This window comes from Gymnoscopelus microlampas (genome assembly GCF_963454915.1).
Source record: "Gymnoscopelus microlampas genome assembly, chromosome: 19".
NCBI classification, from domain to species: domain Eukaryota; kingdom Metazoa; phylum Chordata; class Actinopteri; order Myctophiformes; family Myctophidae; genus Gymnoscopelus; species Gymnoscopelus microlampas.
Window position 1 is genome coordinate 25,303,164 of NC_139956.1, and position 22,961 is coordinate 25,326,124.

Consider the following 22,961-nt stretch of genomic DNA (forward strand, 5'->3'; position numbering starts at 1 on the left):
GCATCAGTCAGTGACGTGCTTCCCCTTACATAACTGAGAGCCACAACACACACACACGCGCGCGCACACACACACACACACACACACACACACACACACACACACACACACACACACACACACACACACACACACACACACACACACACACACACACACACACACACACACACACACACACACACACACACACACACACACACACACGGCCCACAGATGTGAAGCAGATGTTTTGTGAGTACAGCCAGTCCACCTGCATGGTGTGTGTGTGTGCTGAAAATTCACAACGTCAATGTTAAGACTTGTCGATGCAGAACAGTATAGAAGGCTAACTGACTGGCAACAGCCTGGTAAATACTGTATAAATAATGGTTTCATGAACAACAGGTGAGGCCTGTGTTTTAGAGAGAGAACCTCTTTTCATAATTATGTTAAGGATGCATGACATTGATGCTCTTTTTCCTGTATTATGCTTTTTCTTGAATAACAATAAGCAGATATATACGCATTTGTGCACATTTGAGGGGCGGCAGTGGCTCTGGATTAACAGTGGCCATTTGGGTTCGATCCCCGGCTCTTCCTGCCATTGGGTCAACGTGTCCTTGAGCAAGACACTGACCCCTTAACTGCTCCTGATGAGGCACGGTTGCCTAACACTTCAAGGGAAAGGCTCGCTCAACTAGGACAGTCTGGAAAAGATCACGAATATAGCCGATTCAGATAATACGTAAAAAGGAAGATACAATCCACACTCTCTGTAGAGGTCTTAGGAGTCTTTTTTAATAATGTTTATGATCCGCAGCAGCAGTCTACCAAACAGACGTGTTTCGGCACGCAGGCCATCGACGGTTGCCCAACACACATTGGGAAACGCTATGGACAAAGGGTGCCCTACTGTATGCTGACTTTCTGCCTCTCTCTCTCTCTCTCTCTCTCTCTCCCTCAGTCCTGTGAGGTAACATCCCGGTACTACAACCATCATGTCGTCAGACCAAGAGGAAGAAGTCACGGCCATAGTTACGCCCACCCCCTCAGCTGTCCTTCCAACTGCCTCTGGCCCCCGTCCCAAGTTGACGAACCGCGGTCGCACCACTGACCCCATTGCTAGCTCCAACACAGACTTGGCAGATGTTCCCGAGTTTGAGCCCTTTGTCGCTCCAGGTCCAAGAGGATACCCACCTCTGACAGGTGATGATGGGCAAACTGTGTTAATGTGTGTGTGCTTCTGATCTGCTTTTTAACTTATATTATCTAAGTGTGTTGTTCTAAATCATAACATGTGATGTATTAATCACTGTTCGCTACAGTGATTATTACCTTCTTAATGTATACATGATGGAAGTAAATTCCGGATTAGCCTACAAAAAGGCATCTTGACTTCAACTCTCTATTACAATTCACACTGGAATTGAAAAGTAACTGTTAATTAAGAAACAAGGTCAGAAACACTAATCATCAGCAAGGAGAGAACAAAAAGAGGAAGAGACAGGATGGAGCTTAATAAATGTCTCTGTGTCTCCTGGCTTCAAAAGATAAGCCCTTGTGCCCACACTTAGTGTCACAGTGACCAGTTTCCAGTAAATGTTGCACATGACTGACACATAAAGGGCAGATTCTGCAGCAGACACACATTTCCCGGGCCTTGCCATGACAGCACGCTCAACAAGGCACAAACTTGATAGAACAACATGTAGGAACAGATAGACTGGCATGGAAGTGTGAATGAAATGACTGGAATTTGAGCTGTTGCTAGAACAGATATAGACCAAATCAGGAAACAGCAGAATACCCGCACTCTTATTGACCCTAGCTGCCCTAATCACTAATTCCACAACCCTGTGACGCTGACTTTGGGCATAAGTTAAACAGGAATAGAGCGCTAAGGAAGTGACCTCGACTGCCCTAATCGCTACAGCCCTGTATTTGTGACACAGTTCCATGACACATGTCTGTCTATGTCTCTATCACCAAGGATCCCACTACATTTTACGAATGAAACGTTCCATGATTTTTCATATAAACTTGAATTTAAACTTAGAAATTTAAATGTGCATGTATGTAGTTCTAAATTCATGTACTACTGCTACAATGGAAACAGATTGTTTACATTTACAAATTGAAGAATAACAAATCTGACCATGTACGATTAACCTTGAGATGTATTTAAAATTTGCAAAGAGAAGACAGCAGTAGTTAACTTGTTACGGCTACCCTCACAGGTTTACTTTTCTGATTGATTGATTGAATACTTTATTAGTCAGAAATGTAAACGGCACGTGGTACAGTAAAATACATTAAAGCTAAAGAATATCCTATGAGGCTGTTCGTTCCGCAACTGCTATTCTTGGCAGAAAAGTTGGAAAAGAGGAAAAAAAGTATATTAGAACTATTCATACAGCCAGGCTGGCTGTTTCAGTGACGTATATTTAAAAATGAATGATAATAAACAACAATAACTGTGATCACTTTGGGTCTCTGCGAAATTCCCACAGAGACCTTTATAGATGATTGTTATTGATCTACATGGTTTTCATGACTGTGGGAACTCTGTATACATTCTCTGTTTAACCCTCCCTCCTCAACGTCACCTTCTCTCCCTCCTTCTCTCTCGGTCCATCCAGAGTTCATGGACATAATGAACGTGGACACCATGATGCGACAAGATGAGGCCAACAAGATGAGCCACCACACCTGGCTGTACAACAGCAACTTCCTCATCGTCCGTCGAGGACAAGAGTTCCAGATAAAGATCACCTTCGACCGACCTTACAAGCCCTCTGAGGACAAGTTTGCAGTCGAGTTTGTCATTGGTGAGACCATGTACTGATATACGTAGGCTATATATATACACAGTATATCTATCTATACATCCATCCATCCATCCATCCACTGTATATATATTTTTTTATTTGTTTATATTAATTCCCACCGTAATATCATAACAGTAATTTAAACTACTTTCTCATTTCTCAAAATAATTGCCAATATAATGAACTCAGTCATTACTGTTATACTATTGTTCAGTTATGGAGGCCTCTAGTATGTCTGCAGCATTTATAAGCCCATGAAACATCTTCCCATGGGAACAATAACGTTTAGTGTAGTGCAGTGGTTCTCAAAGTGGGGTCCAGGGACCCCCAGGGGTCACTGTGGTGGCTACAGGGGGCACTCAGAAAAAATATTGATAGCTAGGAACCAAATGTACCCTTATAGGTCTGTAACTCTGAGGGTGTACAAATGCAGTGGTCTGTTCTAGGTTTTTTCGGAGGGTATACGATAATTATTCCCTGCACGACATGCACGATATGCTATCGCGTTTTCAAATGGATGAAATGGTTATTAGACTGTAAACGCTTGTTTCCAAAAAAATCTGCACTGTATACGCCGTATACAGTGCAGATTTTTATCTATGGCTATGGCTATGCCAGGTGTGCCTTGGCACCAAAAAGGTTGGGAAACACTGACGGCATATACAGCGTAACACGGTAGAACACACCACTGTACAAATGGGAACAAAGTGGACCTGTAAAGGTCCATTTGGTTCCATATGCAACACTCTCAGAGATGTAGAGGTCTGTGGCATAATGCATACCAATCTGGGAGACCTTGAAATAAAAAACATTTGAGAGCCACTGCCGTAGAATATGACATTGTATCTCATTGTATCGTATCTCATGTCCTCTTCCAGGGTCCACCCCCCAGTATGAAAAGGGCACCTACATCCCCGTCTTCCCGACCCAGGCCAGGCAGAGCTCCTGGGCGGGTCGCGTCCTTGACAACACCGGCAGCGTGGTCACCATGAGCATCACCCCGGCTCCGGACGCCATCGTGGGGAAGTACCGTCTGTACGTGGCCGTGGTGACACCCTACGGTATCAGGAGGACCCGGCGGGATGAGAGCCAGGATGTCTACATCCTCTTTAATCCCTGGGCCAAAGGTTGGTGGTGTTTGAGGCTCATTGATAATTCATCACATACTGTAACATGACCCTCTCGATGAGTGTCGTTCGACAAAATGATTTCAATACACCCACAACTTGTGATGTACGCTAGGCTATAGTTGTCTCCGCCAGGCCGAAGGCATGGCGAGAGAGTATGTTTTACCCTCCGTCCGTCCGTCCGTCCGTGTGTCCGTCCGTCCGTTCTGTCCGTGTGTTACCACCAAATCTCCGGCACCGTTGGCCCGGTCGCTGCGAAACTGTGCACACACACTCCCTGGATGCCAATTCAGAACCTCTGCCTCAAATTTTTCACATGGGCCTGTTATCGCGCCACCAGGAGGCCGATTTGTGCAAAACCCATTTTTTCACATTACTCCTACAGATTTTAACCAAACGTCATGCAAATCGGTACACAGTATCTCTATAGTCATGTGATCAACCCTGATCTGTCCGATTTCCCATATTCCATCCTCATTGGTTAAGGTTGCCATCCAAAGTTTGCAGGATTGGTCCGTTTTGAACAAACTGCCTCAAACCATGCACGCAGCTTGCGATTTCCGTGAAATTTCACACGCATATTCCCACTAGGCTGAGGAAGAAATGCCACACTTTTCACATTGGCCTGTTATAGCGCCACCAGCACGTCTAATTTAGCAAAACACATTTTTGGAACAAATTGCCTCAAATCATGAATGCTGTGTCTGATTGCCGTGAAAGACCTAAGAATAAATGGCACCATTTTCACATTGGCCTATTATAGCGCCACCAGGAGGCCAGAATAACGTACCTGACCTGGCGGAGACCTGTGCTCCGAGGAGCACCTTTTGTAGTTGTTGTTGTTTTCGCCACTGCTTCGTTTAAACGCTAAAGCCTATTTAATATGTCAACACGTGGTGTGGCGAAAAGAGCCGCTATTGTCTCCTGCTCATAGAGTTTGTAGATCTTTGAGATTTAAGGCTTGTAGATCTGCTTAAAGATCTTTATTTTTCTGTTGGGGGGGCATAATTTTATAGTAATCCTACCTCTAAAATAAAGAGGGTCAAGTGAAAGTAGTGTTTTTGTCATCAAAGGGCGTAACTGTTATCTACACAAGCTTGTAGATCTGCCACTTTTACTATTTTGTAAACAGTTTGAAACATTTTTGAGTTTTCGCCGATAATGACATGCCCAAGATAGGGACGGCAAGTTGAAAGTGGTTAACTTGCTTGCAATACAAGATGAGTGGCCTTTGACTCAAGATACAATTCAACAATTACCAGAGGTTCTGCCACAGTCACAGCAGGGAAGTACTTGAAAGTCAATTCAGGAAACCTTTCTGTGACAGACAACTTATGCTTAATTTATAATCCATTATACGACAGAGTCACATGCCCATTGTACGATGAAGTATAAATCAGTCTTTGTTGACACGTATCCATCCAGTGTCTTAATGTGCTATGGTTAACCCCTTACCTGCCATCATGTCTGTCTTCCAGGAGACGCAGTGTATCTGGACAACGAGGAGGAGAAGGAGGAATGTGTGATGAACGAGATGGGGATCATCTACCATGGATCCTCTGATGACGTGTCTGAGAGAACCTGGAACTATGGACAGGTGAGGGTTAAAACACAGAAGGTGATGAGAGAAAACACGCTTATAGATGTTGCAATTCAATAAATAACCATCTCAATGATGTGTCCAAAGCAAAAAGGAAAAATGCACCGATGCAATGCTAGTAACAATTATGTTAATTCTACCTTGAGTCATCATGTCCATATACAGATGTGCCACTTCAAAACTTCACACGTTACTGTTCTTTCCCTGATAGTGCCCTGAAAATGCATTTTTTTCCTCCCTTTTCTGCCCTTAAAATGCACTGTTTTGCCCCTGAAAAGAAGTTGTCACTACACACCCCCGTTTTTCCCTTCAACAGACAGCCATATACATGAGAACAAAAGAATGTGTGTTGAACAAGGTGTCAGACTCATTATGAGGCGAAAGGTGATTTGACCAGTTGCTCAAATTAATTAGCATCATAAAAGCAGTGATCATCAAAATAATTCAGCATTTTAAATGCCCTTCTTTGTCCCTCTTATTGCCCTGGGAATCCCCTGAAAATGTACTGTCTTGGCGATGGCAGGACATGTGAAGTTTTGAAGTGGCACATCTGTACATGTATACAGTGGCTGTACATGTACAGTAGTTGTAAAAGAACTTCAATGTGTCTGCCATCGCCAACTCAGAGAGAAATCAGGGGAGAATCTGAACCTATTCAGAGAGAAAGTGTGAGTTTTTACAGCCGTGAAATGGTGTAGTTTCCTTAGATTAGGCGGTTCCTTTCTCTGCCGCCAGGCAGGACAGGATGGGGGCAAGAGCAGGTCCTTTTCAGGCAAAGATCAGGGAAGTGTGTTGCGACTGTATGTGATGTTTTATTACTACTGTATTTATAAACATGTCAAGTGACGACTAGTTTTTATTCATTTGGACTATAGTTCTTATTCATTTTGACTGTAGTTTTTAACCATTTGGTTAATTGTATCTTTTTAGTTTGACTACGGAATCCTGGATGCTTGTCTGTACATATTGGACAGAGCTGAGATGCCCATCACCAACAGAGGAGACCCCATCAAGATGGTCAGAAAGGCCTCTGCCATGGTGAGGATAGACAGATAGATATACATGTTGCTGCTGTAGTACACAATATACTGGATATACTGTAGACCAGGGACAGGTGGTCCGTGGACCACTTGTGGTCCCTGAAGGTATTGCATGTGGTCCCTGACCATGTTGCAATATGTTCTTTTCTTCTTGTTCCATGGAACAGTGCATATTATCGACCTGGTGACCTATGATGACATGTCAATGTTGTCAGTTTCTGAGAAGTCGGAGGTCAAGAAATTCCACAGAAAAGGGAATTTGAATCTCAAGAAGGGGAAGTGTACCGGATTGCCTGATGGAGTCATCATTATTAGGAAATGTGGCCATATAATTGCATGTCTCTGTGTCCCCAGGTTGATTCTTAATCAGGGTGGTGGTCCCTGGTTCACAATCAGTTGAAAACCCCTGCTGTAGACACAAAACATTTTAAGAAACGTCATCTAACCACACTCCTTTTAACCACTTAACCACTAGTCCCCGAGGGGTCTGTACATGCCCCCTCCTTCTTTCCATCTACACTAGATTTCTTTGCCAGAAATAGCCAACCTACAAGCTTATGAGATTGTAGATCTGCTATTTTCGCAAAATGTTTGCCTATTATGTCGTACAGTCATAGGTCGTAGTAGCTACAGATCATGAAGCTCAGACTCGAAGCATAATAGGAATTCCTCCTCAGGGAAAAATTACGTTTTCATCTGGTCCTCGAAGAGCCTCTAATCCTCAGAGTTACTACAGGGGGCCTTCAAATCTTGTGTGATAAGGGGAGGGGGCAGATCTACAAGCTCACAACCCGTGAGCTTGTAGGGTTGTGAGCTTGTAGATCGGCAATTTTCGGCAGAGATGTTTGATGTAGAGGGAAAAAAGAACAGACCAAGTACAGAGCCAAAGGTCAAGTTTACTAAGTATTGAAGGTTTAAATGATTAAATGTCTAAAAAATAAAAAAACATTATTATTTGTTATTAATTAAAACATTTATTAAAAACATTACTGGTGCTGCCTGTCAAACAAGTCTATGAAGCCATCAATGAAATCTATGAAAATGTGTATACAGTAGTGGGGGTCTCTTCTTCATCACTCTCTCAGCTAAGGGGTCCTTGCCCTGAAAAACGTTGAAGACCCTTGCTCTGTCCAATAATCTCTTCCGCTTCCTTTCGTCCGACTCAGCTGAACTCCCGTGACGATGAGGGCGTGCTGGTGGGGAACTGGAGCGGTGACTACACCTACGGCGTGGCTCCCACCTCCTGGACGGGCAGCACGGAGATCCTGCTCAACTACCACAGCAGCAAGATGCCCGTCTGCTATGCCCAGTGCTGGGTCTACGCCGCCGTCTTCAACTCCTGTGAGACAGCAATTCATCTTCTCCTGTCTTACCTCCGTTTTGAGGGCTCCTCTTTTTTTTTCACACATTCACATAAACAATTGGAGTATCTAAGTCAGTGGTTCTCAAACTTTTCCACGTCAAGGACCCCCAAAATGATATGTATTTGGCTGCAGACCCCCCCCCCACATCTCAAAAATATTTTGTGCCAGGGGTTTCTCAAAACTAGCAGATCTACAAGCTCAGCTTGTATATCTGCTATTTTTGAATTGCTAAAGTATTAAATATGGTTAAAGTGGTTAAAATGATCTAAATTAACCAATTTTGCTGGGAGTCCGGACCCCACTTTGCGAACCAATGATCCACGTTTCATGACTCCAGGGTAAAGGCAACCAATCAAGACGAGAAACATCACAATGATGTACAAAATGGCCGGCATTATCTTTTTAGCGGTGCCAACCGCTCTATACGTGGCTTTGTCCGTATGTCCGTCCGTCCGTCCGTCCGTCCGTCCGTATGAGCCTGACGGCAAAGAAGAAACACACGCACACACACACACACACACACACACACACACACACACACACACACACACACACACACACACACACACACACACACACACACACACACACACACACACACACACACACACACAGACTTGGAGATTGCCTACGCCAACTCTCCCCTCATTGCCCACACGTGCCACTGGCTATCAAAGAGGGGTCCAGGGACCCCCAGCTTATGTTGTGTCCGTCGTCCGTTTCAGCACGGGCTTTAAACAGCTATAACTCCAGTTCGCAGCATGCCAGCAAGTCCAAATTTGGTATGTGGACTTAGACCACCAATAGGGACAAGCATTGACTGCTGAAGCCCCGCCCCGCCCTATTATAGCGCCACCAGGAGGCCACTGGCTTTAAACAGCTATAACTCCAGTTTGCAGCATGCCACCGAGTCCAAATTTGGTATGTGGACTTACACCACCAATAGGGACGAGCATTAATTGCTGAAGCCCCGCCCGCCCTATTATAGCGCCACCAGGAGGCCCCGCCCCAAAGGCACCACTTCCTTCACACAGGGTGTGATTTTTTTAGTTCAGTCAACCTGAATTGTTCACTGTTTGCACTCATTTTCGCCCAGATGTTTGACTCTAATGCACTTCCTGTACTGTACTTGTTCCACTTTAACCATACAGTTGTCTTCCTTTGCCCCTTCGCATGGTCCATTACTGCAAACGTCTGCTCTACACCTCAGTCCTGCGCTGCCTGGGCATCCCGTCCCGCGTGGTAACCAACTTCTACTCCGCCCATGACAACGATGGTAACCTGAAGACCGACATCGTCCTGGATGAGAACGGACGCGTCGACCGCCACCGTACTAGAGACTCCATCTGGTACTGTTAGGAGACTGAGTTCAATATGTTTCATTTAAACACTTTTTGCACATCATCGTGTGCTGGTGTTGCATGGCAAAAATAGCTGACCTACAAGGTAACAATGCGCCATATCACAACACCTTGCATCAGAACGCGTCACAAAGCATCACGACACATCAGAATACATCACAGTGAGCGTGTAGATCAGATATTTTTGCTTGAAACATTTTTCCCCTTATGTTCACCTAATTACATGCCCAAAATAGGTACAGGATCTCCCCGTCTCGAGCTCTTTAGTAAACACAAAATACAAATGTATTCAATCAGGAGAGAGAACCCCATAAAGATCATTTATTATCAGCTTACATTTTAAAATGTTCCAGTTTCTATTTTGTCTGCTCTTTTTTCTTTCTTTCTTTTTATTTCATTACTTCCAATTTCACTTATTTATCCTGTTTCCTGTATGAGCTCTCTGTCCTGATTGGATAAAATTGGTATCTTGACCTGAAAATGAATTTTCGGTTAACCAAAAGGCTGGAGAGACAGGGAGACCACTGTTACTGAACAAACACTTTATAGCAATGATTACTATCTTTATATATATATATAGCTATTTTCTAAATACAATAAAATAAAGTAAAATAATGATAATAATATTAATAATGATAATGATAATGATAATGATAATAATAACTTATACCCCCTTTGAAAATCAAAAGGAAAACTTATTTAGTTGTTATAACTTCTAATCATAATTCTTTAATGCTTAGATGTTTGTTTGTTTTTGTCCAGGAACTACCACTGTTGGAATGAGAGCTTCATGTCCAGGCCTGACCTGCCACCAGGGTTTGGGGGCTGGCAGTGTGTGGACGCTACGCCACAAGAGACCAGTGATGGTAATGAGGAGGACAATCCCTACTGTCACTCTCTTTGGTTCTCAGACTTTAACTACTTTCACCTTTTTCTTCCTGTCCTTCTGTTTCGCTGATTTCTCTGTTCTGTATCTTGCACAAAGTTTCTTAAATTATGCATTTTATACATAATGTAATAAAGCACATGCATTGGCCATGTTTTATTAGAAAAATGTATTGAATGCCAGTAAAATGTATAATGTATTATGACACAGTAATGGAATCAAACACGTTATAAGTTGGATATTTGCCTTTTAACTGCCTTTCTGGACCCCATTGTTTGTTGTTGTTCCGAACAGGAATGTACAGGTGTGGTCCAGCATCTGTCCAAGCTATCAAGCATGGTCAGATATGCTTTCCATTCGACGCAGCGTTTGTGTTTGCTGAGGTAAACACCACAAAAAGAGTGACTTTTAAACATCAGTAACTGATGGAAACTGATCTTTTCAACGATCTCTACAAAGCATCAAGATGGGACACGTTGTGACCTTGTAGATCGGCTATTTTCAGCCAGCAACATCATTGTACGACATTGTATACATTGAGCATTAATCATGCCTACGTCATTACATCGTTACCACAGAAGAAAAAATTCAGATCGAGACAGTGGGTCAACGATGATTGAATACACAAATCTGATCTGATCACTTGCAAATAACAATGTAGACATTCATGCCTGAAGATTGTATTTGAGAAACAAATCATATTTGCCTCTACAAAGCCTTTGTTTTGTTACATCCATTCTTTTGTTTGTTTTTCTGTTAGTCAGAGGGTTCCATAATTCAAGATTAGGCCAACCTCAGAAATGCAGAGGATCAAGTGAAAGTGCTTTTTATCATCCAAGGGATTAAAAGGGTCTTAAAAGTCATTACATTTAAACGTTAGGAATGTGCAGATACCCAGAATACACTTATACGATCGGCTATTTTCACAATGTTTGCCTCTTTCTTACATAACATTAGACATGTTTCCAAATTGGTATTAAAAGGGTGTTAAAAGTCATTCAATTGTAACTCTAGGAATGCGAGACACCCAGTATACACTTATACTGTATGTTGGTTTGTTTACTGTTGAGTGAGAAAACAATGTTACACATTAAGCTAATCATCTGGGGACCCGCCAAAAATAATTTGGGGACCCCCCTGGGTCTGCTTTAGACAACAACTAGAAATGTAAATAGTAGGTTCTAAGAGGGAACATTCGCTGTAATAACAGATGCCATTGATAATGGTCTGGAACCAAGAACAGTGTTCCTACCACTCATGTGTCATGCTACTTTCAGGGACTGTCCTCGTCATTGACCCTGTATGCTAGTGAACACAATGGCTTCCGTCTTTTTCTCCTCCCCAGGTGAACAGTGATGTGGTGTTTTACTCACGGAGCAGCGATGGCACCATGCAGCCCGTCAGAGTGAACCGGTCCCACGTGGGCCGCATGATTCTGACCAAAAGCCCCGGACAAGAGACCCGCCGTGACATCACCGACCAGTACAAGTTCCCTGAAGGTCAGAAAGGGGCAAGGGGGATGTGTGACTCAGAGCAGTGGTTCTTAAATTGCTTTAATTTCAAGGACCCCCATAACTCTGAGAGTGTACAAATGGAACCAAATGGACCTGTAACTCTTTGTACCCCGTCTATCTTGTTCCCATTTCCTGTATGGTCCAGTTAAGCAGAGATGCCTTTAAATCATCTTAAAACAAAACAAAGGTGGTATCATTGTTATTATTAATAGTACAGTTCCAACAGTCCACTTTCAGGCAGGACAACTGTAATCATGCACAATAGAATGGAAATTCATTTCCCTTCAGAAAACTCAAAAGACAGGATATTTGCTTCATGGACGACTTCAATCATTTTCAACCTATCTTCATATAATAATACAACTAATGACATTCAGTATCAATGAACATTAAAACACGTGAAAGTAAAAATTCTAATTTTCTATTTATTCATCTGTGAAATGTCTGATATTATGGAGAAGAAAAACAATGACTGTGTTGTGTGTGTAATCATCCATTACAAAAGATTATTTTATTTCATTTTAGTAATTTCAGTGCCATGCCAGTCACATCTGTCAGTCATCTTCTCCATGGCTGCCTGCACAGCTACAATAGAAAACAGAAAGGGAAAAAGAGCTTTTATTTGTGTAGCACTAGAATGGCTGATATTCCATTCATGGCTGATATTCCATACATGGCTGATATTCCATATATTGCATGTATTCCATTTACAGCCACAATACACCCAATGCATTTTTTTGGAGGGAGTCACCTCTGCGGCATTTAAAATGTTCTACAATATGTGTACACACCCAATAATTAAACTAAAACAGAAACAGCAACAACATCACCCTACTTTCTTACAATGTATCCTTAATGTACTGCAAACTACTATGGAGTTTTTTTCAAACTTCCTAAACAAGCTGCTGTGGTGCACAAAGGAATTCACATCCATTCACTGCTCAATTATCTCCGCCAGGCTGAAGGCAAGGGCTTATGTTTTCGCCCTTTCTTCTGTAGCATCTGTTTCTTCCTTGAGGAAAAACAAGTTGTTTCTTGCTTTGTTGACAGGCATGCAGTTACAAGCATGAGAGTTAACAGCAAGCCAGGCGCCGGCGGTGTAATTAATTCATCCGGATACGTTAACATCAAAAGCAGCTAGCATCTTCTCATTTGCCCAATAAAACGTCAAACATTAATATTGCCGTTGATATATACAGTCATTGGGTATGTTTCGCAATAGGTCTTATCTGTGCAAACGTTGGTAATTACAAAAGAAATATCAATGTGCTGAATAGAAAGGTCAGATAATCCCATTTATCACACCATGGGCTGCCCGAAGTCCATATTTGGGCAATAGTTTTGTGCTACGTCTGTGTTACGTCACGGCTGAGGCATATATAATAACGTTGCTACGGTCAAAGGACTATACGCTCATCGAGACGGACATGCCTTAAAGATGCATGATAATGAAAACTTTATCTTGATTAAACACCATTTAGAGAGTGCTAAGGAAAAGCTTTTTGCAATGAAGAAGGAGCTGCAGTCGTCGTATGAAAAGTTATTCTCTGCAGAACGAAAGATTAAAGCCATGGAGGAGGAGGGCACAGTGAAAGAGTACCAAATCCAGTCAATGGATCAGAACCTCCTAGAACTCCAAAACAGGTTGAAGGAGAGGGAGGAAGAGATCACCACCCTCAAAGGTGGTCTCTGCAATCAGAGAGGCCCACCTGAGAATGAATCACTCATCACAATCACAGGGGAGGACAAGCAACAGCACCAGTACCAACGACACCACACACAAGGAGAATTAAGAACCAAATCGCCAACCAAATCGCCTCCCATTTCTCCTCGCATGGAGCAGGGGAAATGGGAGAGGGAGACACTAGCTGGAGAAAAGGAGGATTTGGCTAAGAAAAATAGGCAACTCCAGAACCAACTGGACCTCATCCAGGAAACATTGAGAACCAGAGATAGTCGTTGGTCCAATGAGCAGGTAAAATGGGGGAAGGAGAGACAGGAACTAGCTGAAGAAAAGGAGGCTTTGGCTGAGGATAATAGGCTACTCCAGAACCAATTGGACGTAATCCAGGAAGATCTGAAATCCAAAAATACTCTGTGGTGCACAGAGCAGGGTAAATGGGCGAACGAGAGACAACAACTAGTTGGTGACAACGAGGCTTTGACTATGAAGAATGGGCAAATCCAGAACCAACTAGAACTCATCGAGGTAGAACGGAGAACCAAAGAGCCTTGGCAGAAGGTGAAATGGGGGAAGACACATGCACTAGGTGGAGAAACGGACCACATCCAGGAAGAAGACACAATTAAAGACGCTCGCCAGTGCAATGAGCAGGAGCAAAGGCAACGACAAGGAAGAGAAAGCAAGGCGTTGGTTAAGGCATATAGGCCACCCGACCTCAACCCGGAAGACCAGGTGCCCAGAGAGCCCTGGTACTTGCAGGGGCAGGGGCAGGTGAGACGGAGGAATGACAGACAGAGACAACTATCTGAAGAAAATGATACGCAACAAATTAAGAACCAAATAGGCATTGCCCAGGAAGAACCGAGAACCAACACGGCTCGTTCTGACTCTGAGAAGGGGAAATGGGAGAAGGATAAAGAGGCAATAGCTAGAGATAATGAGGCTTTGGCTATGAAGAATAGGCAACTCCAGAACCAACTGAATCATATCCAGAAAGAAATGAGAAACAAAGATACTTGTTGGTGCATGGGGAAGGGACAGGCACTACTAGATGGAGGAAATGAGTCTTTGACTAGGATGAAGCACCTCCGGGACCAACACCTGGAAGTCCAGGAAGAGCTGAGAAACAAGGAGACTCGTTGGCACTTGGCATTTAGCATACAGCAGGAGCAATGGGCGAAGGAGAGACAGGGACTAGTTAGAGAAAATGAGGCTTTGGTTAAGAACAATGGACAACTCCAGAAGCAACTGTACCTCATCGAGCAAGAGCTGAGAACCATGCAACATTGATGCATGAAGAATGGGGAGGGAGAGACTAGCTAGAGAAAACGAGGCTTTGGATGAGAATAAGATAAGGATAAGAATGGGCAACTCCAATACCAACCTCTGGATGGTACTGGTCCACTGGTCCAGTAGCATGACACTGGCTGTAGTGCCTCGGTTTCTAAGGCATTGCAGGTCCCCAGCCTCTAACCTGAGGACCTTCAGTGCCTCAGGATCTGGAACCCGTAATAACGTTTGGAAGAAACTGGAGAGCCAAAATAATGACAGCAAAAAGTTGGAGCAATCTTTTTTTTTTGTGTGCTATTTTTTGCTTTTTTTTATTAGACATTATTAGATTGTATAGAGAGAGACAGGGAACCTGAGTTCAGTGAGAAGAGAGACATAAGTGTCATGACGTGAGTCAAATTCAAACTCCTCGTGACTCACAAAGAGCATGTGGTCTGTACACTAGCTGGGCCCTCTTGGTGTCCCTCAACTGTAACAATGGCAAATACGAAATAAGCACGTTCTCATTTGTCTCATTTGTTATACACTACTGGGCTTGAGGCTCAACAGCCACCCGTCTCCCGGGTTCAACAGCTGTTTCTGTTATCTCAGGTTCAGCACCTGTAGCGACCACTGTTGCCCAAACATCAATCTCGTGGCAATCTGACCTCTGTCCCTGTATGGCCCCAGCATCTCTAGCGACCTCACCATGATGCCATTCTCCATATTCTCCATGACAACCTGGCCTGCCATAGCCTCAACCTCAAGAGACAGGCCACTCACTTGTCACAGCCAAATCAACCCGGTGCATGGTGTTATCTGATTCATCGATAGCCTACTCGTTGTCTAGGCCTTTAGCTCATGCACTTGGCTGTAACATCTAAAGACTCTAGCACAGGGGTCTTCAACCTTTCTCAGGTCAAGGACCCCCTAGCTGCGAGAGAGATGAAGCAGGGACCCACCACTACATATTGTATAAAATTGTAGAAGTTTCAGATTTAACTTTTTCATAAGATTTCATAGATAGTTTTATAGACTTGTTTGACAAACAAGATATTTTCTATTATAATGTTGGATTCATGCTAATGTGTATTTTCAGACCTTTTAAAACTATGAATATCTAGTCAACTTTACCGTTGGGCTCTGTACTTGGTCTGCTCTTTTTCCCTCTACACCAACTCTCCGAAAATAGCCGATCTACACGCAGATCTGCTATTACCGGCGAATTTTCCCCATTTTGCGGACCCCCTGTAGTAACTCAACTTAGGGGTCCCGGGCACCCTGTTGGAAGACCCCTGCTCTAGCATGTCAGGGCTGGTCTGGTGTGTGTGTGTGTGTGTGTGTGTGTGGGCCGCTCACCTGTCTCTCGTATTGCCATTTGCTCCTTCATGGACAATATAGTCCTCTGGCTCCGGCGCTCGACTGTCCTTGCTCTTGTCGTGGTGCAGTTTAATGGTTGACATTGAAGATGAAGACAAAACCCATACACAAACATTAATCCACCGAACAGGGGTAAAGTCCATAAGATCCTCACTTTGCCATGGACTTGCCCCAAACTGTCCTTTCCGTCTCATCCTCCTCCACTATGCTCAAGTTGCTCAATTATCCTACCAAGCATCAGAATGATTAAATACATTGACTCGATCTCAGGCTGTCACTCAGGTGGCCCACATTACTCGGTCTGACATGCTGATCTATTCAGCCAATGGGAATTCGATTTGACTTAATCAATAGTGACGTTGAATTAAATCGTCACACGAAAACAAAACAAAACTATGTAGAGCTAATGCCCCCTTCTTACTAAATTTGTGGCATAACCTCAACCTTGGAATGACCCTGGATCTCACCTTTGAATGTTAATCTATTGTATTTTATTGCATTTTCCTTTTTAATTCCAATGGTACATCATGTTTTGATTAAATAAGGAAAAGTATTTTAATAAGAAACCTTCAATTCATATATAGCTAAAAGATAGATTGCTTTTCCCTTTCATCCACCTAATATCTGTAGCTCATGAATCCTGAGAAATGTTAGGTTCCATTCCAAGTTATTTAAATTGAATTGTTAATTACATTTGGAATGTCCAGTTCACAGGTACATTTGCACTGATCAAAGTCAGCAACCTGTTTGAAAAAAGTTTTTTTCCACATCACCAGGTAGCCAACAACCTGAAAGAAAAGAAAACTACTACGTACAATACTTTCACTGACTTAAAACTACCTAACTAGTTTTCATCATTCAAGAGTCAATATTTTGTATTGCTGTCACACAAGTACACAGGAGTGAAATAATTTGGTTTTGGTTCCTCAACATTGTATCAGCAATAACAAAGGGAGCCACTGGGGGCTCCCTATTAATACGCCTTTAGGTGCAGAATCAATTAAAGCCTTGAATTATCATCTATTCATCACAATTGAACTGTAGATGGCAATACAGTGCTACATTAAATGCACCCAGTTGTTTGTTAAATAGTTTTATGCAATGTGTGATGTGAACAACAGCAAATAACCCTCTGCATGAGACTGTTCACAAGAAAACATTATAATAGTGACTGGAGTATGAATTATATTTGGCAGATTTGAATATGGGCATTAGCGTTAGGTGAGTGAGTTGAGCGTTATTTATAGTGCTAGAGGTTCCTTTTTTATCTATGACTTTGGTTTTAAAAACCTGCTATTTTTATGCACTTTATGTGTTCCTTCCTCAATATTTTATTCTCTCTTCCCAATTTGCACTTACTTCCTATAACTGCAATATTGAGAGCATGCACAAACAATTTGTGCAACAATTTCACCCACTTTAATATACACATATTGCATCATGATGCGACACATTTAGAAAATATGCCCATAATTTAATACGATAAATAAGATATATTTGTAATTAAATTGTGTACTTTCGATAGCCTATTATCCAACATAAATCTGAACAATATCAAACAGTATATATTTCCCAAAAGGAAATGCATGTATCTAATTCAATCTGACCAGAAGCAGGGATAAAACGTATCCCCATTGGCGAAAAAAATTAATGAATTGCTATTAATTATTTTCTAATCGCTTAAACCGACTAGTTCAATTAACGGTTGCACCCCTAATTATGACTGTTCCCGGTTCCCGTTCTTACCCAGGCACCACGGAGGAGCGGACGGTCCTGGAGAAGGCAGAGGAGTACGGCTGTCACCGGGAGCAGTCCAACCCCCCCGAGGCCGACGTGGAGCTGGTCATGCCCGCCCTGGAGACCAGCGTGGGACAGGACTTCGAGCTCAGCCTAGAGTTCAAGAACAGCAGCGACCAGCGACGCACCGTGGACGCCTACATCAGTGGGAGGGTGGTGTATTACACTGGGGTCACCAGCTCCGAGTTCCTGTTCAAGACCCCCAAAGTCACCATCGAACCCAACAGCAGTGAGTAGATGTATGGCTTGTAAGTCAGATAAGATGGTTGCTCAAAGTGGGGTCAGGGGGGGCCCCTCAGGGGTCCTTGAGGGGGGTTCCAGGGTGTCCCCAGCTAAATAAATGATTGATAGTTAAGAACCAAATTGACCACTGTGGGTCTGTAACTCTGAGAGTGTACAAATGGAACTAAATGGACCTTCATTTGGTTCCATTTGTACACTCTCGGAGTCATGGGGCCCTTGAAATTAAAAAAGTTTGAGAATTTGGTTTCAATAGTATCAAAGTAAAGGGGTGCCCTGGTCACTCAACCAGTCAACACTGCTGCAGTCTTACAGGAGTAGTTCACCCAAAAAGTTACTAATCTTCTATGGTTAGGGCCAAGACCGATGGCTTCTCCGGTAGGAGACTCAGTCTCCGACTGACCGATGACCAAGTCATCAAATTATTAGCTCAGGAATGTGACAAAAACTAAACAATCTCTAGGGTGAACTACTCCTTTAAAGGAGGACTGTCCTTAGATCCTCAATGAGGCAAGAAAAACCTCACAAGAAAAAACCTTGATGTGAAAGCAGAAAGAAGAAATGGTTCAGCAGTGGAGAGCAGGAGTTTGCATGTTCTCCCTGTGTTTGCTTGGGTTTCCTCGCACGCCAAAAGACATAAACGCCATGTACATGCTCCTGCCTTTGCCCTTGATCAGGATCATTACAAGCTAAGTTGGTCTCACTGTGGCTTCTTATACCTATTTAGCATTTTAGGATGGGTCCACTCCTAACATGGCTCCTTCTATTTAGGATGATAGATGGGTCCTAATAAGGCTCCTCCTATTTAGGATGTTCCAGTTAAGATGGGTAAAAATGCAGAAGACAAATGTCCACAAGGGGACAATAAAGTATATCAAATGAAAAAGAAAGCATCCCCTTCCAAGGGTGGACATGTGTGCAATAGGTTCCAAATACACAAAATAAACTAAACTATTAATTATCTATACTAGCAAAGTCATAGTAATATAATAACAAATATACACAATGTTATAAATAGTACAGTAAATCACACTCGATGAGGATTATCAAAGGCCACAGCCAAGGGTGAGCATACCTGTGATCTTACCACATGATCATAATACGTTTGAATCTAGTTCATGACCTAATCCCCTCTCTGTCCTCTCTTTCTGATGTTTTCTGTTTGATACAAACAGAAATCATAAAAAATTAATGCATTTTCTCAATTGAATTTACTCCTTAATTAAAACCGGGACAGCATCTGTGTCATTTTAGATTTTAGCGTTGGCTATTCAAAAATAGCATACACAAGCTCACAGATAGCAGATGTACAAGCTCACAGAGCTTGTACATCTGCTATTTTAGAAATAAAAATTGAAACATCTTGAAAGTGTAAGAATGTGTGAGAACTGAGAAGAAAATGTATTTGTAGAATCGGCCTTAGGTCTCAATGGGTTAAAACAGCAGCAAATACACACATTAAAATGACCTCCCCAAACCACTACTGCTACAGAACAAGCGGAGACGAATCATTGTGTGTGTGTGTGTGTGTGTGTGTGTGTGTGTGTGTGTGTGTGTGTGTGTGTGTGTGTGTGTGTGTGTGTGTGTGTGTGTGTGTGTGTGTGTGTGTGTGTGTGTGTGTGCGTGCGCGCGTGCCAGGTGTGAAGGAGGTGGTGCAGGTGAGCTCTAGGACCTACATGAGGCAGCTGGTGGAGCAGGCCAACCTCCACTTCATCGCCACGGGGAAGATCCAGGAGACCGGCCAGATCATCACTGCCATGAAAGATGTCACCCTGCATTCTCCAAAACTTACTGTCAAGGTCAAACAATTCTAACCACTTTAAACCCTATATACTTTGTTGACCGGGGTCCCACATGAGTCTGTACTAGCCCCCCCCCCCCCCCCCCTCCTTCTCCCTTATACCAAATCTCTTCGCTGAAAATAAACAGCCCATATACAAGCTCACAAAGTGTCTCAATGTGACGCACTGTGAGCTTGTAGATCTGCTATTTCAGACGAGTGTTTGCCTATTTATGCTGAATGTTCGACTATTATGACATGCCCAGAATAGGGATCCTGGTGGGTACATAATTCCAAGTGAAATACCTCAAGACAATATAATAGTGGTTTTAAATGTTCTGATTTGACGCATTGCATTGATTCTAGGTGAAGGAATGTCTGCAAATTGCAATTGGCCTTTGCATGAAACTGGGAAAATATTAATTTGTTACTGTCAGGATGTTGTGCAGGTACAAACTACAATGTGAAAGTGAAAGTGTATAAAATATTAACAGTTGCTATCTTTACGCACCTGTTCTATTGTACACAAACACTCATTCGTGTGCACGCTGCCAGAATTCCCTGAATACATTTTATTTGTTTAACTTTAAAAAAAAAACACTTTTCACAATATTTAAAAAGTTATTAAACACTGTCATGTGCAACACGGTGTGTACTGCAGGTGTCAGGCTTGGCCAGGGTGAGTGAGGAAATGATGGCCATTGTGGAATTCACCAATCCCTTCAGCTTCAGTCTGGAAGATGTCTACATTCGCATGGAGGGACCTGGGGTCATGCCACCCATTGTCAAACATTACAGGTGAGCAGAATGTTTATTGTGTGTGTGTGTGTGTGTGTGTGTGTGTGTGTGTGTGTGTGTGTGTGTGTGTGTGTGTGTGTGTGTGTGTGTGTGTGTGTGTGTGTGTGTGTGTGTGTGTGTGTGTGTGTGAGTTGCTAATTGAAAAGATTTACAATATTTAGGAGACTTGTCTTGGTGTATTCAGGCGAACAATTATCAACTTGCACTTCAATCAATGACATTTACACTTTTGCTGACTTTTGAAAGAAAAATAAACAAAAAGCTTCCAATTAATGTCAATGCCTTACAACAAACTCATTATGTAGTAATAACAGAAGTGGTAACAATATATGCATCAAGTCTCATGAATTCTGAATGACAAAAAAAAAAATTCAGTGACATGCCTAATAGATACAAATCTATCCAGTTCAATTCAACCACCCTGTTTGTTCATCCACAGTTTGATCCCAGCCAACTCTAGTCTGACCTTGACGGAGCGCTTCGTCCCCAGGAGAGCAGGACCAACCAGGCTGATAGCCAGTCTGGACTGTCCTGCCATCAGACAAGTGTATGGCAAGGTATCCATCAACATAAGGCCGTAGAATACCGCAAGGACACAAGAACCCAGCTACTGGCCTGCAAAACACCTAAGCCCAGTAACTGTGTGTGAACCACAAAACTAAGAGAAAGTTCAAACTCCAGCATTTATTAGCATCACTTAAGTAATACTATTGTTGAAAATGTAGGTGGCATGAAGTGGTAGCATTTAATGGTAAGAAGAAATAATAGCTTATTGTTTAGTAACACTTAATGGTATAACCTTTTTACGACAAAAAGACAATCCCTATCCAAGACCGTAGACCTTTAAAACATACAAAAAGGAGTTAGTTCTGTATGACTGTTTCTACCTGCTATGTGACCCTAAATGCACAGCGTCTTTGGTTTAAGAGTAGCCTAGCTTCTGCCATCATGACACTGCTACCTTAAAGGGGAATTTTAGGCCAACTTTATTTTGACAATACTGCTGACAATTGTCAGCGCTTACACATTGGCACACCTACATCTAACACACCAATTATACATTTTATTTGCTGCAGCTGCACGGATTACATCACAGTGTACTAGGTCAGCCTGCCATGTTTACCCTTCTGGAGCTTTTAACCATTACAGGAACAAACTCCAAAATCAGCCTAGGGTTTCATTCCCCTCTAATCTGTTACTGTATGTTTGAGGATTTTCTCAACTACCGTATGTGTTCCTACTTTCATTTGAATACAATTTTGTCTTTTTGTCCAATGGCATTTGTCATTTACAACAAGCTGTGATCATTTTGATCCTTCTCATCGGCAAGTGACACAAGCTTAATCGATGTGTATTAAAAATAAATCTGGGAACCAAAACAATGAAATTTGCTATTTGTCAAGACTGTCACAGTAAAAAAAAGTATGGAATATGTTTTTTACATTGTACATTCTACCAAGCTTTTATTTTTTTCTGGTTAATTTCAAAGATAAGCTAAGCACACTAGTTTCAATATACACTATATCAGTGATCCTACATGAAGTTATTATTTCCACCTGATTGTACCTGTAAAACCTATATTTCTTTCATGTTTTTATTCTGTGCAAAAAGGAATGCAAATATTTACCAACCAAATAAAAAGTATGAATTAAAATGTGTGTTACCAATATGTGTACTGTATGTGTTTTCTATTGTATTGGGATACAACACATTGTTTATAAACATAATAGCACATTAATCTTGTACGTTAGACAACTGTCATTTTGGTGTGTATACGTGACGTGGGTGTTTGTGCGTCAATGCAACTTTGCTCAAGTTATTGTATAGTCTACGAACAACAAGGGTTTATGTACGGTATGAGTTAACCTTTCCACAGTACTTGTGGAAAGCCTGGTTTTCATTCCGAATTAACCAGTGTGGTCTAGAGCCCGCCTTCCATATCCGGTATTTTGCACACACACACACACACATACTGTACATGCATCATTTCCGTCTCCGCTCTAGACCCAGATCGGATCAGCAACCTGCAAAGTGACTTGATTCCCATCTAGTAAGGGCATAGACCACCGAAGTCTGACGTAATTTACACATCCTTAGTTTGTCTACCTGGTTCACGGTTTTCCACCCCCCATTCTGAATCCCATAGACGTCTTTAATATCGCGTCAAATAAGAACTGTGTTCCAAAAATAAACAAGTGACCCCGGCGGTTTGACTCTTATGGATATGAAGCATCAACTGACGGTGAGAAAACGATAATGTTACTTCCGCCGAATTAGTTACATTTTCGCCAGAAACAGATTGTATCAAATA

At 42.4% G+C, this 22,961-nt stretch overlaps 1 protein-coding gene across 1 annotated transcript in view; it reads left to right on the forward strand.

Moving 5' to 3' along the window:
• f13a1b (coagulation factor XIII, A1 polypeptide b) overlaps positions 1 to 22,308 on the forward strand; it is a 25,277-nt gene extending 2,969 nt beyond the window's left edge. The window contains exons 2-15 of the mRNA XM_084043369.1: positions 947 to 1,188; positions 2,622 to 2,810; positions 3,689 to 3,937; positions 5,416 to 5,534; positions 6,468 to 6,575; positions 7,744 to 7,918; positions 9,152 to 9,290; positions 10,065 to 10,168; positions 10,483 to 10,571; positions 11,534 to 11,687; positions 17,786 to 18,061; positions 19,711 to 19,871; positions 20,514 to 20,650; positions 21,090 to 22,308. Coding sequence (XP_083899495.1) covers positions 981 to 1,188; positions 2,622 to 2,810; positions 3,689 to 3,937; positions 5,416 to 5,534; positions 6,468 to 6,575; positions 7,744 to 7,918; positions 9,152 to 9,290; positions 10,065 to 10,168; positions 10,483 to 10,571; positions 11,534 to 11,687; positions 17,786 to 18,061; positions 19,711 to 19,871; positions 20,514 to 20,650; positions 21,090 to 21,231 — 2,250 coding nt within the window. The 5' untranslated portion in view covers positions 947 to 980 and the 3' untranslated portion in view covers positions 21,232 to 22,308. The remainder of the gene's footprint in view (positions 1 to 946; positions 1,189 to 2,621; positions 2,811 to 3,688; positions 3,938 to 5,415; positions 5,535 to 6,467; positions 6,576 to 7,743; positions 7,919 to 9,151; positions 9,291 to 10,064; positions 10,169 to 10,482; positions 10,572 to 11,533; positions 11,688 to 17,785; positions 18,062 to 19,710; positions 19,872 to 20,513; positions 20,651 to 21,089) is intronic.
• Positions 22,309 to 22,961: the final 653 nt, after the last annotated feature.